Raw genomic sequence first — 15482 nt, 5'->3', positions numbered from 1 at the left:
ACTTTGGCATTGAAATAAAGTGTTTCATGTTGAGACCTGATGGCAAAATAATTTGTCATTAGTATGTTATATCTCGCTTATGTATTTTAAACATAATGTATTCTGCATATAACATTGTATAATCGATGGTTTAATAATTAAATGGCAGTAGTTGTATACACACAATAGTTTGCAGTGCATTCCATCTGCCGGGTCCCACAATTTGGTGCTGTAGAGCAATGGCTTTTGAGTCGAAGACGTTTAGGGCATCATGTGATGTTGAGTCGGCGGCGCTGGACGACTCAGTGGCCTTGGTGCGGAGAAGTGAAGACTGACCTTTGGTGAGCAGTGGCTCGGCTAGCTCACCACAGCGTTGGGGTCCTGCAACAGTGTTTGGCTGATGCTCAAGGAAGCTGGGAACCAGGCAAAGGGGTTGAATTGTGGATGCTGGAGGACTCGCTGGATCTCCGATGCGGAGACTGGAAAGTGTGAGCATCAAGAAAACTCTGATATGTAAAGGTATTTTCGTGTCAACAACAAGGATGAATATGGCGGTTGCCTTGCACTAGTTTGGACAATATCACAGGTCCCCAAACTAGCATCAAGACTGTTCAGAGATGCAAGCGGAGCTTTGATTTTGTAGTTGCTCTGAGTTCCAATCCAGGGAAACCAGAAAAAGGCAAGTCCTTCTGTTGCATCCCACTCCAGGGGGCTTAGCTGACACCTACAATGCATCATTCAATTCCATTGAGCAGGAGTGTGGTTCCCATGCAGTTTGCATTTGGGGTCTCAGTTCACAGCATTTTACCCCAACTAGTCCCAGGGGATGGTTAGAGGACAGAGCGCTCCTCTGCCTTGGATGCCTTCTGCCTTCACCACAGGAGACTGGAATGGACTGCACTGCCAGCACAAGTCCAAAAAAGACGACATAGTCTTCTACTGTCCAAAGATTAATCAAGTCTTCTTCCGACTGTCCAGAGATGAATCAAGTCAAGTGTGGGGGGGATCCCTTGCTTATAAAACTCAAAGCCTGCACAACAAAAGAAAGCCTGCTGTAAGGGGTCCAATTCCTATTGTTACAAACAAGTGACACTTGCCATCTTTCATTCTACCCAGAATGCTTTTTCCACAGGAAGGGCAGGGGAAGGAATGATCCCCACAGAAAAGCAAGATGGTTAAACCCCTCTCCGGTCCCCTTCATTCTCTGGCTGCTCTAACCCCGCCCTCTTCCCAGGCCTGCAGCTTCAAAGGTCCTTTGATGTGCAACACCCTGGCATGTGGCTGGCTTTTGTTATGCATGTACCTCTTTGATGTATGGTTCAAAGGAAATCTCCTGGTCAGAGCTCCTGAGCTTGAAGGGAGGTGTTAACCTTCCTCACAGAGAATTGAATGAGAACAGCTCTCTGCCTGTGTCCCTTGCTGAAGTAGAGACAGACAGACTACCCATGAATCCACATTGCCTTCAGATATCTGACCTGGGCTGGTAGGATTGACACTTGAATGAGATCAAAGATTGTGTGGCTTTAAAAACGACGTTCTTGTCAGTCACCATATCAAAACCAGGTATAACTTTTGTTTAGAGTTTACCCTGCCGGATTGAGCCCATCTTGTTGCAGGGATATTTTAATGCAGCGAAAAATGCAGCAAAACGGGCACCTCACAAAATACAGTGAAGCGGTAGATAGATGGGTACATACGCTACCACATAGGTACAGAAATCAAATGCAGCTTCTATTTGCAGGGACCTGATATCCCAGCAGCTGTCAAGAAGGCACCTGTGACCTTGCAACCTGGTTTCTGCCATTGATGGGAAGGCTCTGCAGATGTTGGGAGACTGATGCAGCAGGGCACACTCTGTTTAGCAGACTCCCCTTTCAGACACAGAATTATCCACTACATTGTATTTAATTTTTTTAAAGCAGGCTTTCACACCCTCACCAGAAGGCAAGCCGTTTGTAGCATACTCACTTGTATGATAAATCAAGCACAGAAGTGCCACTTGTCAACTTTCTGTAGCGAACCTGTGAGTGAGCCTGCTGCGTCTGTTACATCAGGCGTCTATTACATCATGCTGAAGAGTCCGGGTGGAAGGTAGAACGCAAATTGAAGCATAACAGCTTCTTGAGACCACTAAACCAGCTGACACTGGCTCCCATATGTTATGTTCAAACCCATATGTCTGCCACAATTATTTATTAGTATTCACTGCCCTGCCAACCACTACACCGTCACATCTGTTGCTCCTATTCACTGGTTTTGCAGGATTTCATGGTGATAATGCAACACATTAATCAATGTGGGACTGCTTCCGCTTGCAAGAGTTTCCATTATGGTGTAAATTTGAGGATGCCGCCCATTGTGTGCGCTCTATGGCAAGTGACTGAACACTAATTTGCAGTTTGTTACTGTTGGCGCTCGTATCAGATTTGAGAGAGTAATAGTGGTATACCTCCACTCCTTAGTAAGAGATTACAGGATACAGACCAGTACCTTTGAATCATTGAATGACCTACTAGTGAGGTTCCTCTGCCTGTCATTACTTATTTTTGATGGCTACAAAAATATGCACGAGTGATCCATGGTTTCTTGTGATCGGTTGAGAACATCCGTTTCCTGAAGTCTCTGGACACTGCATCATCAGACCAGGATCATAGAAGATGGGGCACCAAGCCAACTACAGGAGCTATCATTTTACAGCATTTTAGTTGCCCTAATCCACGATACAACTGTTTTCTAGTACTACTGAGGAAGGTCCAACATTTAAAATATTGAGGACCGAAACATGTAGGGTCAGGCCAATGCGATTAGGGCATTGCATCAACGAATGAGCAGGGCTAGTGTGTGGCGAATAGGTGAGTGTTATATGTGCAATTATAACTCATACTGTGGATTCAATGTGTGACCTTTCAAATCTATACCTGGTCTTTGACTCTTACTTTTCTTATATTATGGATTGTTGTATGTGTTAGTAGTATTTTTTTCCATTGGTTTAATAAAGTATTTTTAACCTTGGTCTAAAACATCTATGCACCACCATTCAAATTCCCTCCCAAGTTTGTTCCCTTATTTGAACTTTGGTATTTTGTTACACATTAAACAATGGCATTAGTATGAATGGGTTGTAGTGCACAGGCAACCCAAAATGTTGTATGCACCTCCTTAAGGGACAATGGTACTCAAGCCTGTGGCACCTCACATAAAGTCACATTGGGGTATATTGTACCTCCTCAGTTGCATGGAAGGTTGTGCTGCGCAGTAGGCGCGTCTGCACACTCTGGGATGGCAAACAGGCTATGTTGCACTCAAACTGTGGCCTCCTGGGCAGCGGGAATGTAGCAGACCTGCCTTCACTTCAAGGGCAGCATTCATAGTGGCTGCATCTGGCAGGACCATTCATTAGGCAGCTGTCAGTCAGACAGGCGTTCTACAAAAAGACACCACCCATTCGCAAACAATGTGCTTCACAATGTGCAATGTTGCTTCACAGCCAAGGTACTAGCACAGTGGGGAGCTTTGCAGGCTCTGCATTCTTGCGGGCTCTCACTTCCTCAGCACAGCACTTCAAAGGGGTCCCATGGGAGTGAGTGTGCTTCACATATAGAGATACACATCTTGGGATCAGAAAGCTCTAGTGGTCAGTGCGAGCATCTATTGACAGGAGGTAGCAGACTGGTCTCCAAAAAGTCCCAGGCAGTAGTGTGCCCCAGACGTCAGAGGTAGAAATGTTCTTCCACATGTGGCCTAGAAGGGTATTGGCATAGACTTTTTCCAGTGTTATAATACCAACTTCTAAATTCCTATGAGAGTGTGAATGGGCAAATCTGAAAAGTTGCATATCAATTTGCCCATTCTCTCGGAAAGGAAGTGGGGACATTGGAAGTGGCTCGCTGCTGACATGATTGGCATGTAACAAAAGCATAAAACACATACACTATTACGTCCCGTCCCCTTTCCTGCATACTGCATGGGCGTCCCTCGCTAGGGGCGGGAGACGGAACCTTTTTCACCAGAAAAATCTGCTTCCCCTCTAAATTTAGAGGTGCGGCCGTGGGAGCATGTGCTGCCCTGACTCCGCCCCCCGGCACCACACCTCAATCCCCTTTTCCGCATCGACAGGAATGGGCCAAATTCACCAGCGCTCCTGGGTTTTGCTTCGGCCATGTAATTCCACGCGTGGATTCTTCCTCACTCTTGTCTTTTTTCAATAGGTATTCGGTCCTCAGACACCACAGCTCCTCCGCCGGCGCGTGTCGACTTCGACAGGGTTCAGCAGGTGCCCATCCTGCAACTGGCCCTTTCCAACTTCAGACCCCCACGCCCTCTGCCTACTTTGCCTTAGCCCAGACCACGGTTGGCAAGCCTGTTCGGCATGCGGCTCGCTGTCCTCAAAAGCGCTGAAGAACAGACTAGCCAGGTGGAGGGAGCTCTTTCAGCAGTCTCCTTCTGAGGACCTCAAGAGTTTCGTTAGACATCGATCCAGGCCTGAGGTAGGGCCTATATTTTCATCCGCACCTCGCAAGAGAGACTCCTTGCCGGGGACTCTCCTACGCAGGAAGGACCGGTCAAGTCCTTATACCAACTCACGCAACGTGGCTGTTACAGCTACCGGCCTTCGGGCTGAGGGGTCCTCGGATCCTCCTGGTGCCAAGGTTGAGGGGCCACTAGGCTCTATTTCCAGGCTTGCACCCGAGGGGTTCCGCCCTTGTACCGGCATCATGGCTGAGGGGCTATGCCCTGTTAGCGGCAGCACGTCTGAGGGGGCGCCTGAAAGCAGCTCTAACGACCCCCGGGTCTAGGTGGATACACCTACTGGGCATGGACCCGAGGAGCGGGGCAAGTCGCACGCCGCTCACATAAGAGACTTGGCAAAGGCTCACACCAATGAGCCGAGCAACACGTCGCAGCCATGTGGTAGGCAGCTCAACAAAATGGCTGACGTGTCAGAAAAGGACATCCGTTCGATGCCTCTGCAGGACTTCGGCAAAGAAACAGTATTGAGGTGGGACTGGCATCACCCAGGTACGTGGCCTACAGCCTAGCCTTCTTATGCGCAAGGCTGTTTTCCCTTGCGTCTGATGTACAGGGTCGTCAGTGGTCTCAGCTGCCTCTAGCTACCCTGTCAGTGCCCTCCACCACCGCCTCCTCCTCTTTGGCCAGCGAAGACCGGATCTTTGAGAGGTTTCTCTGCCTCATGAAGTCTCCAGATATAGGGGCTATCATCAAGGACGCAGTCAGGGAAGTCCTTCCTGCTATGCTAGCGGCACCACAGGCTCCTCTGGCCCCGGCACAGCCACCTCCTCCGGCTCCTCAGCCTACTCCAAAGGTGGTTCCATACCAGCCGCCTCCTCTTCCTCAGCCTCCGGCGGCGGTCCCCGTGCCCCAGCCTCCGGCTCCGGATACTCCTCCTCCACAGGATCCCCCAGACCCTCATAATACTGATGAGGAGGAGGAGGATCCTGACATGCCATCATCGGTTAGAGCCTTCCATGAACATATCGCAGGCCTGGCGGAATACCTGGGCCTCCCACAGCCCCACGTAGAACAACCAGCAGAGGGCGTCCTTGCCCAAGTCCTCACGAGGCGCCCGTCTGCCAGAACGGGAATTCCACTACAGACTGACGTGGTGTCCCTCGTCAAGAAGGGTTGGCTCAAACCCCACTCTGTCCAGCAAGTCAACCGTCGCCTGGACGCCAAGTACAGGCCGATGGAGGGGGATACACTCTTGCTCTCTCCTCCCATCCTCAGCCACACGCCTCAGTGATCGCTGCATTATCACTTTACTCCAATCCTCAGTTGTCTTCATCGACGGCGCAGTTAGGCAAGGAGGAGAAAACCTTGGAGGCATGCGGTAAGAAGCTGTATTCCAATGCTTCCTTGCACCTGCAACAGGCCAACGGAGGCGTCATGCTGGCAGCCGCTAACCAAAGATTATGGTGGGAAATTGCCGACTTCCTCCCGGAACTCCCCACCCACAGGCAATCACGTTTCAAGGTGGGGGTAGCCGAAGCCAGCTCGTGGCTCAGGATATCATGGAATCCCCTCTGGCACACATTGATACCACTGGACGTGCCATCTGTATTGCCACGGACATGAGAAGGATGGCCTGGCTCCGGGCAACCAAGTTCAACCCGGATGTCCAGGAACGTATTCTAGACCTGCCCGGAAGGGGCAGTGACCTCTTTCTCTGTAGCACAGGCAAAAAGCTGGACAAAAAGAATAGCTCTCAGATGGCTGTCTTTATCCATTCTGACAAAGACCACGCCCAAAGCACACTCCCAGTCTCAGCAACGCTCGGATAAGGGTTGCTCATCTGGCGGCTTCTGCAGCTTCCAGGAACTGAGGTGTAGACAGCCGGAATGCTCGCCGACCCCTAGTCGGCGCAAGCATCAAAAAAGGGGGTTGGGGGAAAGGGCTTTTTCCAGTCCCCCTCCTCTGCCTCTGAGGGTAAGAAGTCATGACAGACCCACTCGGGACCACGTGTCACCAGTGGGGGGCAGGGTTGCTCTTTATGCACACTTTTGGCAACAGAACTTCGCGGACCCTTGGATCCTGTCAGTAGTATCCTCGGGGTACCGTCTACCTATTCCTGCCTCTCCTCCCTCCTCTCCTCCTCTTCCGCAAGTTGGGACAGCAACTCTTTTCGCGGAGATTCGGTGGCTCGTCCTGAGCCAGGCCGTGGAGGAAGTCCCAGCCTCCGAGCGGGGATCAGACTTCTACTCCAGAATCTTCGCCATTCAGAAAAAGAACCAAGTTGGCCTGAGAGGAGTTCTGGACCTTTCCACCCTCAACCTCTCCTTACCTCTCCAGAGGTTCAAGATTGTGACACCAGCTTTTATTGCGGAGACATTATGCAACGGAGACTGGATGGGCTCCCTGGATCTGAAGGACGCCTATCTGCACGTCCCGATCTGGTAACTCCATCGGTCTTTCCTCCAGTTCAGGATAATGGGCTGCCATTTTCAGTACAAGGTCCTCCCTTTTAGCCTCAACTCGGCCCCCAGGGTCTTTACCAGACACATGAATGTGGTGGCAGCTCTCCTCCGGGCACAGGGCATCCATATATACCTACCTAGACGACTGGCTTGTCAGGGCTGCATCTCAAGAAGCAGTTCACCACTCCTCCCATGCACTGATGAACATGCTACACGACCTGGGCTTTTTGCTCAATCTCAAATCACAACTGCAACCCGCACAGTCGTTGGCCTTCCTGGGCCTCATCTCGGACACGCGCTCCGAGAGGGTCTTCCCCTCAGAGGACAAGATTGCAGTCATCAGGAGGGCCACGTCCCACTTCCTCAGCCGGGACGCTACCTCCTCTTGGTGGTACCAGCATCTGCTGGGCCTTTTTGCAGTGGTACTGTTGGCCATCCCCCACACAAGAAATCATGCAAGGGGCTAGGAGCAAGGCTACCAAAGCCCAGTATTAGAGTAAATGGACCAGGTTCTACCACTGGGCTCACTCCAAGGACATCGACCCGCTGGCTTGCTCATTGGACGACGTGCTGTCATTCTCGGCTCACCTCGACAACTCTGGGGTGCAGGTGGACACCTGCCGCACATAACTTTCAGCCATTGGGGCCTACAGGAACTCAGAGGAAGGGGTCTTCTCCTCCTCCAACCCGATCGTCAAGAGACATCCGGCCGGGCTCGCTAGGCTCTACCCGTCCATCTGGAAGCCATACCCCATGTGGGATTTGAATCTGGTCTTTGGCACCCTAACGCACAAGCCTTTTGATCCTATGGCGACTGCGGACATCAGGCTGGTCACCATCAAGACGGCTCTGCTAGTCGGCCTCACATCGGAGCGCAGGGTCAGCGAGATCCAGACCCTAGTCGCCTCAGAGCCGTACACCACCTTTCATGTGGTGCTTAAGGTGGGTCTCCCCTCCACCCTGTGGCTACATTCAGTTGTAATCGCCCATGCAGTATGGAGGAAAGGGGACGGGACTTAAGAGTAATAAGTTACTCACCGTAGTGACTAACATACTCTTAGTCCATAGTCCCCTTTCCTCCATACGTCCCACCATCCTCCCACCTAATAATCGTGTCATTAGGCAATGGTATATCTATTATCGACGCGTCTTTAGGGACTGAGGTGAGTAGCCGGAGGGCGGAGTCAAGGCAGCGCATGCTCCCAGGGCTGCGCCTCCACGTGCCTCTAAATTTAGAGGGGAAGAAGATGTTTCTGGTGAAAAAGGTTGTCTCCCGTCCCCCGCAAGGGACGCCCATGCAGTATGGAGGAAAGGGGACTATGGACTAAGAGTACATTATGTGCCCATTTTTTTAAAGCAATTCAAACTGCCCGTATAAGTGAGCCTTTTCTCCTTAAGGTAGCACCAGCCAAAAACAACGACCTTCTTGCTTAGTGAGCATTCTCAAAAATGTCTGATTTGCTTGTATAATCGCCAGCACTAGCCCACTGCAGGTCATCCATATGAGCGATGGCACTATCAAGACCAGAAATATTTCTACGCCTCTGTCCTACAGCACCAAACTGAATCTGTGCAGTTCCGTGTTCCCTGTTCAAGATGGATCCCATGAAGACATGCAAGCTCTTTGCATAAGAGACAACCTTTCGCTCAAGCAACATGGAAGAAAAATATCTTGCAGGGGCACAGCTGAGTCTTAATCCAGCCACACAGTGCATCAACAATCTGTCCCTCTGTTGGATGAACTAACTGGAGCAACGTTAGTATAGGCATTGAATGCAAAGAAGTAGGGGACTGGCCAGAAGAAACTGGTTGAATTAAGGAAATTCAAGTAGTTTGCCTCTGTGGTGCAGAATTTTGTTATATTACTGGCATTTGTTATATGCATGATGTAATTGACAAGGTGTCAAAGCTTTTTTTCGTTGACGCGTGCAGTGTGGAAATACCGGGCTGCGATATCCAGTGATAGTCTAATAGTCGCCTACGAAAAGGTCTCCAGGGTGCGACATTTCCCCAGATGTACACTCCCACGAAAATCAAGCACTTGCCCCAAATATTCTAGGACTGGAGTTAGAATAGAATAGAACATTTTACCCATCTGAGAATATCTGGAGGGAGGCTTTTAGGGGTGCAGGGAAAAAAGTCACATACCTGCCGACTTTTTCCCAGGGGACATTTTCACATACAACCCCAGATACTGGGTGTTTCCCTATTTTTGTTATACGAGGATTGCCCTGGCCGATCTGGTTCTGAGCTCCACATTATAATGAAGTGTTGTCTGTTTGGTGCTACTCGGGGGCGAGGGGAGTGGCATTACTTTAATTCCTCCTCACAAGCATGATCTAGAATGGGTTCTGGAATAGTTTCATTTCTTCCAACCACAGGGCGCATGTGTATGCAGGCATCCCCTTGCCGTTCCGATGCCTGATCAGTTCCCGGCCTGAGGTTCATTTGAGGATAGCGAACTGTGCTCTGGACCTCGACAGATGACACAAAGGCATGAATGGGCAATTTAGAATGTTTAGGAAAAGAATATCGTTCTTTATGGTAATTGGAGATGGTGAAACTAATTCGGAGCAGCTGCAATCACAAAGAAAGACAAATGGTTTTCAGCATGACGAATATACTAAAAACACTGGTTTGACTCCATTGGTAAAATCTCGTTTGTTCTTGCGATCTAGTTTAATAACAAGCTCTCTTCCTGTCCATTACAGATTTGGACTACTCCTGCATCTAAAAATTCTAAGGCAGAGACCGAGCCACACCCAGGTTCTAGCGATTAATCTGATAGGTAGCAAGTGGTTGGAGGTGAAGTATTGATAAGGGTGCTTTGTGCTGCAGAGAAAGTGGTCGTCAGTCAGCATCAGGTAGTACCTTAGACAGGGGCACAGACTTCTGGTTTTCCGGAGTGGGGGGCTGCAGGACTCCTATGCAGATGTCTTATTGAGGGGGGGGCTGAGCACCCCCGGATCACCCCCGTACTCGGCGCCCCTGGCCTTAGATTTAGAGAAGACTGCATTCCAGTTCTACCACTTCCATTTCGAGGCTGTAGAAACCAGCCACACTGTTTTGAAGTAGCTAATGGAGGGGACTGAGGTGAATAGTAAAGGTGGACTTGTCTGGGTGGCTAGCTCACGGGTTCAGTGTTGTGACTTTTGGGCAAGTCTGCCCTTCCCAAGTTCGAATCCTGGCTGGACTGACTCTGCCCTTCATCCTTTAAGGGCGGAGGGCTTAAGTATCATTAAGCTGGGGCACAGTACCTGCTATTACTACAGTGCTCGGAAGTGGAAGGAATCTGTATAAAATGAATCTCTATAAAAACCTGATCTTATTTACAGTCTACACCTAACACGAGCTAAAGTTAATTCTTCTTTAACCTGCAATTATATTTTTAGTTAAGAGTACAAGAAAGATTTGCATCAACAGTATGTAATGACGGTATCTAAATAGACAGCTGTCTGTTCGGAAAAGTCAGCTGCCAGACTCATAACATTGAATGAGTGATAATTGTTCTAATTGAGGTTTTTGTTCTTTTTTGCAGAAACTCTTCGTTATCATAACGTTCAGCAAGCACATAGTAGAGCATATGGTGTCCCTCATCGGGTAAGTAAAGCTGTGGGGGGATGGTGGGGCTAACGATGCGGTGGTAGAAAGCAACACTTTTTCTCTCCACTAAACGACGGTTTGTCGTGCGTGCGAAAAGCGGAAGTTGCTGAAGTTGGCTGAGATTTTTGTCAATGGTTTGGGTTGGCACCTCAAGGAACTGAACTTTTTTGCTGGCGTGAACATTTGCAGCGTGGGGTTTCGTTTTTACTCACTTATTTCTCGGATCTCCGTTAGACCATGGCCATGTTCAAGCGTAACGCTGGGGCGCGTGAAAATCATTAACCCAACAATTCTACGCATCCCACTCCTCTCTGAACATGGTTTCTAATGATTATTCTATTCAGAAGGAAAGCCTCAGAATTCGTACAATACAGAACTGCTAGTTTAGTAACCTCATGAGTGCCGATGTATTCTATCTGAAATGCGGTATGAATTAATAAGTGAAAGGGCTAAGGTCGTAAACTGTGTCCCTAGTGTTTGCCCAGAAAGCAAAGGGCATGGACAGGGTCAAGGTGGGCGGGAACTAAATGGCACAATATTCCCTTACTTTTCTGTCGCATACCGTCATCGTTCCCTTAAGTATTGTGACCTGGAACACTAGTCCAGGGACGTAGTGTATGTTGTTTGTTGTTTTTTTAAATTAACTTTTCACCAGTTTGGCGAATCGAAAAAAAACGGCTGCTGGGGCCCTGTCACAGTGCAGGGCCCTAGCTCGCAGGTGCTGGGGTCCCTTGGTTTGTTACATAAGTAACGCCCATTCCCAAGGCTCCAAAAAGCCTGCTAATCACAGCGGTCTTTGCAGGTAATGGGAGGGCTGTGTGTTGCGCCATGGTGGAAGTGGAAACAAGAAATTGGTGGTACTCTAGCTGCATCCAAAAAGGAGGGAGTGGGATGGTCATACAGATGGGGTTGCAGGGTATGCGTGTCGAGTGGAGCGGTTAGAGGGGAGGACCAGGATTGCAAACTTCAGGTAAAATGTTTGGATTTCAAGGTCTACAGTAATAATGACTTGTAGGGTTTACTTACAAAAGCACAAATTGCATAATAAAGCCACATGACAACATGCAAATAAATCCTTATAGCAACATGTTCAGCCAAAAGAATATCATTGTGGCTTTAATTTCCACATCCTTAATGGTAAGCTACAAGTCCCAGAATGCAAGATAATGGCAACCTGAAAAATCTACTTAATCCCACTGTACTTTCAGCGATTTAACCCGTAGTAAAAGGTTGCTTAATAAACAATGATGGATATGCAGATTCTTTGTCACACACTTCCAGCTCGTTGTTATGCATGATGTTGAAAACATTTGATTAGTGACTTAAAGCAACTTTATTTTTGTGCAGGCCACTATGTAGGCATCATGGATATAAGCAAATCTTTAAATGGGAGCTTTGTTTTGCTCACTTTGACTATCGCAGATTTGAAAGGTAACACCTGGTGGTTTGTGTGCCCTTTGAGTTGGAACTGTACCATCATGCATATGAAAGGCTCTGTCACTGATAAAAGAAATGTGTTTGCAACCTGAGCACCTTAACGACCTGCAGAGCCAAGATCGGTGTGTGTCTGTGTGTCTGCCTAGCTGTGACTTGGGAAACTGGCAGGGCTTGAATGTCCGGCCTGAGTTGATTGTATTTTTGGCTCAGGAGAAAGAAAAATCGCTAAGGACGTGTTTGAACCTTTGAACTAAAGGTACGCTCTGTAAAATGCAAACGAACTAATGGTACGGTGTACAAATGATTTATATTACACTTCCATCTCTAGTGTGGCTATGGTCATGATGTCCTGTAAGGTGTGAATGGACAAAGGAGACTGAACAAAGCTGCATTTTGTGCGGGTAATGGTGGTCATTTAAATGCATTTTTTGTTTTCTGCAACCTTGAAGGTACATTTTGTAAAATGTCTGTGGTGGAGTGCAGAAAAGGAGGCACCTAGGTACGGGTTTCATTTGGGCAGAGGGGAATGATGGTGAGTGGGGGGGGGGGTGCAGAGAGAACATTGTTCCCCTACTTTTTTACACTACGACCTCTGGGTGTCCCATTCACCTCTTTCATAATTAAGGGGCATATTTACACACAAACCTGCCAAGCCCCCATAGTTTCGAAGCACTTTTGTGAATGCACAGTTCTGCATACAAACATGCATTGTTACATAGTACACACTTACATACTGACATACTTCGGGACGGCAGAGGCAGCATGCAGTTGAATTGCCGCGATAATACGATGCCGTGCAGAGAACCGCATGGCTAATGTGTTGTCACACTGGGACAGGATTTGTGTGCCTTAAACCTTTTTCTAGAAAAGTCATGGTTGGGATGGTGTGAAGTTCTTTTGCGACTTGATTCTTGAATGCCAGGTGTAGGTTCGACCTGTAAAGCATTTTGTCTATATTTCAGGGGGTTATTGACATGTCCTCTAGTTGATCTGTATATCTCTGTTAGCTGATATAAATAACTTTCATATGTTAGTACAATTTTACGTAAAACCTTGATTAATAGAACCTCAACAAAATGGTTACTTATTAAATCTTAATTTATTTGAGAATTTTATAACAAGCAGCATACATCCACACAGTTGCTCTAGTCCATGTGGGCTCCACCATAGCTGAGAAGATCAGTGATGTGGATTTGCTGGGTATCCTTCGGACAATGGCTTGATGCCGAAGTCCCTCAGCCCATAAAGGTAGAATCCTATAGGGGTGCTTGCAGCGTTGGTGGATCAAACCAAGTCATTCCCGGAACAGTCACTTAAGGATTGGAGCATAACGTTGTCTCGGGAACCAATGAAAAAGTGGGCCACAGTTGCAAATGCAATTCGTTCTTTTTGTGACGGACTGTTTAAGTGGTACCTGTGGGGGTGATAGAGTATTCATTCAGTAACACTGGTCAAAACTACTAGTCGCATGCTGAAGTAGCTTCAAACTAACCCACATGGGCCAAAAAAGAGGCTTACTTTGCCTAAGAAAACTGACCCACACTAGCATTTTGCATTTTTGGTTCGGGCATTGGCCTATTGCCCTATAGGCCAGTCCAAGACTGTTAATAGTTGGGAGTTAATTCATTTACCTAAGTTATGTAAATCGCACCTAAGCATCTTGGCATTATGGAGAAGTTTGTCAGTTTGAGGTCGGTAACTCCACGTTCCAAGGAAATAGCTACATTTTGAGTATTTTACAAACATTAAATGGTCCTCCATGAATCTAAGATGACCCGGTAGGGAATTCCAAAGCTGAAAAAAGAGCGACTGCTTAAACTTTCACAGAAAATGATGCAGGAACACAAAGCGTAGAATGATGGTAGATTACTTGTAGAGGAATATTTATGAAACATTCTTGTATAAAATGGGGCCATTCTGGTAATAGGCTCACTGTGCCAAACACAATACTTTAAAGTCAATGTGTTTTGCTATGGCGAACCAGTAAAGTTGTTTTAAAGGTTCAGAAATGAAGTCCTTTATTATATTCATTTTAAGGTGCAAGATCAGATGAAGATGCGTTCTCCTTCGGTTTTAAGCAGTATGTTTTTTTTAAAGGAAGGTACAAATATACAGTGTTAAAAGAGATATAGGTGAAGTGAAATAAACTCGTAAAGAACCGTTTTTTGCTCAATATAAAAAATATTTTTATCAAGAGACGAAATGAGATTTTCCCAAGTTATTTATGCATCATCAAAGATTTCAAGATCCAGCAAGGTAGCAAAAGGGCAGGCTTGGAATTTAAGTTTAAGTCAAGTTCTGAGTGCCTGTGTTAATACGAGCTATTGCAGTGTGACGGGTTTGCAACAAAAACACTGACTTCTTTTTGTGTATAGTTAAAATACACATGTTATTTGAATGCAACAATGTCAGTCTCCTCCTTGCAGAGTCAAAATTGGGTGAGGAGTTACCCAGACTTCTGCTTGTCTGAGGAAGATCTGAGTTTCATCAGCATACATAAGGGATATGGGATATCCCTTGATAGTGTATCTGTTACCAATGGATGGAGATCTGCATTTCAAAAAAAGTAACCGTAACAACCGCGCCTCCCCAGGTAACTCCACAGTTTCATTGATGCCGATTCATACAGTGCGAAAGCCACCGATTTATGTTCTGTTGCTCAAGAATGTGAGGCCCCAATTCAGAGCAAGTCCATGAAACACAGGGGGGGGTCAGTAAGTTGTTATATGGTAGTGGTCACTGAGATTGAATACTATCTGCACTGTGACTCCACCCCCTGAGGTAATCCAATAGGCCCATTATAAATGTGGCTCCCTGTTGCCTCCCAAGTGTATGGAACACAGGGTGTCCTGCCGCTTATCAATTCAACATGCCGTCATTGAAGTATGAAGTATTAAACAAAAGTGCTGGCTGGAATGAATCTGCTTTTGAAACTCGTCTAGAGCCTGGTTCTAGGTTCATGGTGTCGAAAAAAGAGGAATTAGCTACAGCATATTTAGTCATAATGGCATTATCAAATAGGCCTAAACAATTGTATTGCTGTACTCTACACATTGTAAATCATTCAATTGCTAATTATTCCATTATAGCAGTTTTACATTTATTTTTACTTTCTTTTTTGTACATGAAACACAAATCTGTGCTAAAACAATTTTGAACAGTGCAATATGTGAACACCAACAGTTTGTGCAAGGGCAGTGTTTAAAGACACTGCTGGTGAACACTGCTTAGAGTATAGCGAATAATTCAAACAACGTGTTATCACTAGTATAGACATGGTGTTCTTAGTCCTAATGATTATGTTGGACCATTGTACTATGTACATGTTCTAAACTATGACCTAAAATGGGTCGGGCTGCAGGCAAGAAGTGATCAATCCTGTGTCTACATCGGGTTTTCATTCCCTCGATGTGTAATGTAATCTACCAGTAAGTGATTACTGGATCCATATACGTTTCGGCTAAGATTGGGGGTGCTTTCTTCTGGGCCTTGGATCGTGTCTGTCTGGAGAAAGAACACACATTTGTGTTT

The 15482-nt window shown here is 47.1% G+C and overlaps 1 protein-coding gene across 4 annotated transcripts in view; it reads left to right on the top strand.

The window, feature by feature from the left end:
* VMP1 (vacuole membrane protein 1) overlaps positions 1-15482 on the top strand; it is a 1390334-nt gene that overhangs the window by 1162320 nt on the left and 212532 nt on the right. For all 4 annotated transcript variants that reach the window (XM_069615110.1, XM_069615112.1, XM_069615111.1 and 1 more), the window contains one exon: positions 10450-10511. In XM_069615110.1, coding sequence (XP_069471211.1) covers positions 10450-10511 — 62 coding nt within the window. The remainder of the gene's footprint in view (positions 1-10449; positions 10512-15482) is intronic.

Source organism: Ambystoma mexicanum, chromosome 9 (assembly GCF_040938575.1).
Source record: "Ambystoma mexicanum isolate Mex_15411 chromosome 9, UKY_AmexF1_1, whole genome shotgun sequence".
Taxonomy (NCBI): Eukaryota; Metazoa; Chordata; class Amphibia; order Caudata; family Ambystomatidae; genus Ambystoma; species Ambystoma mexicanum.
The sequence above is the reverse complement of the archived record's forward strand: the minus strand, read 5'-3'. Positions and strand labels throughout refer to the sequence as shown.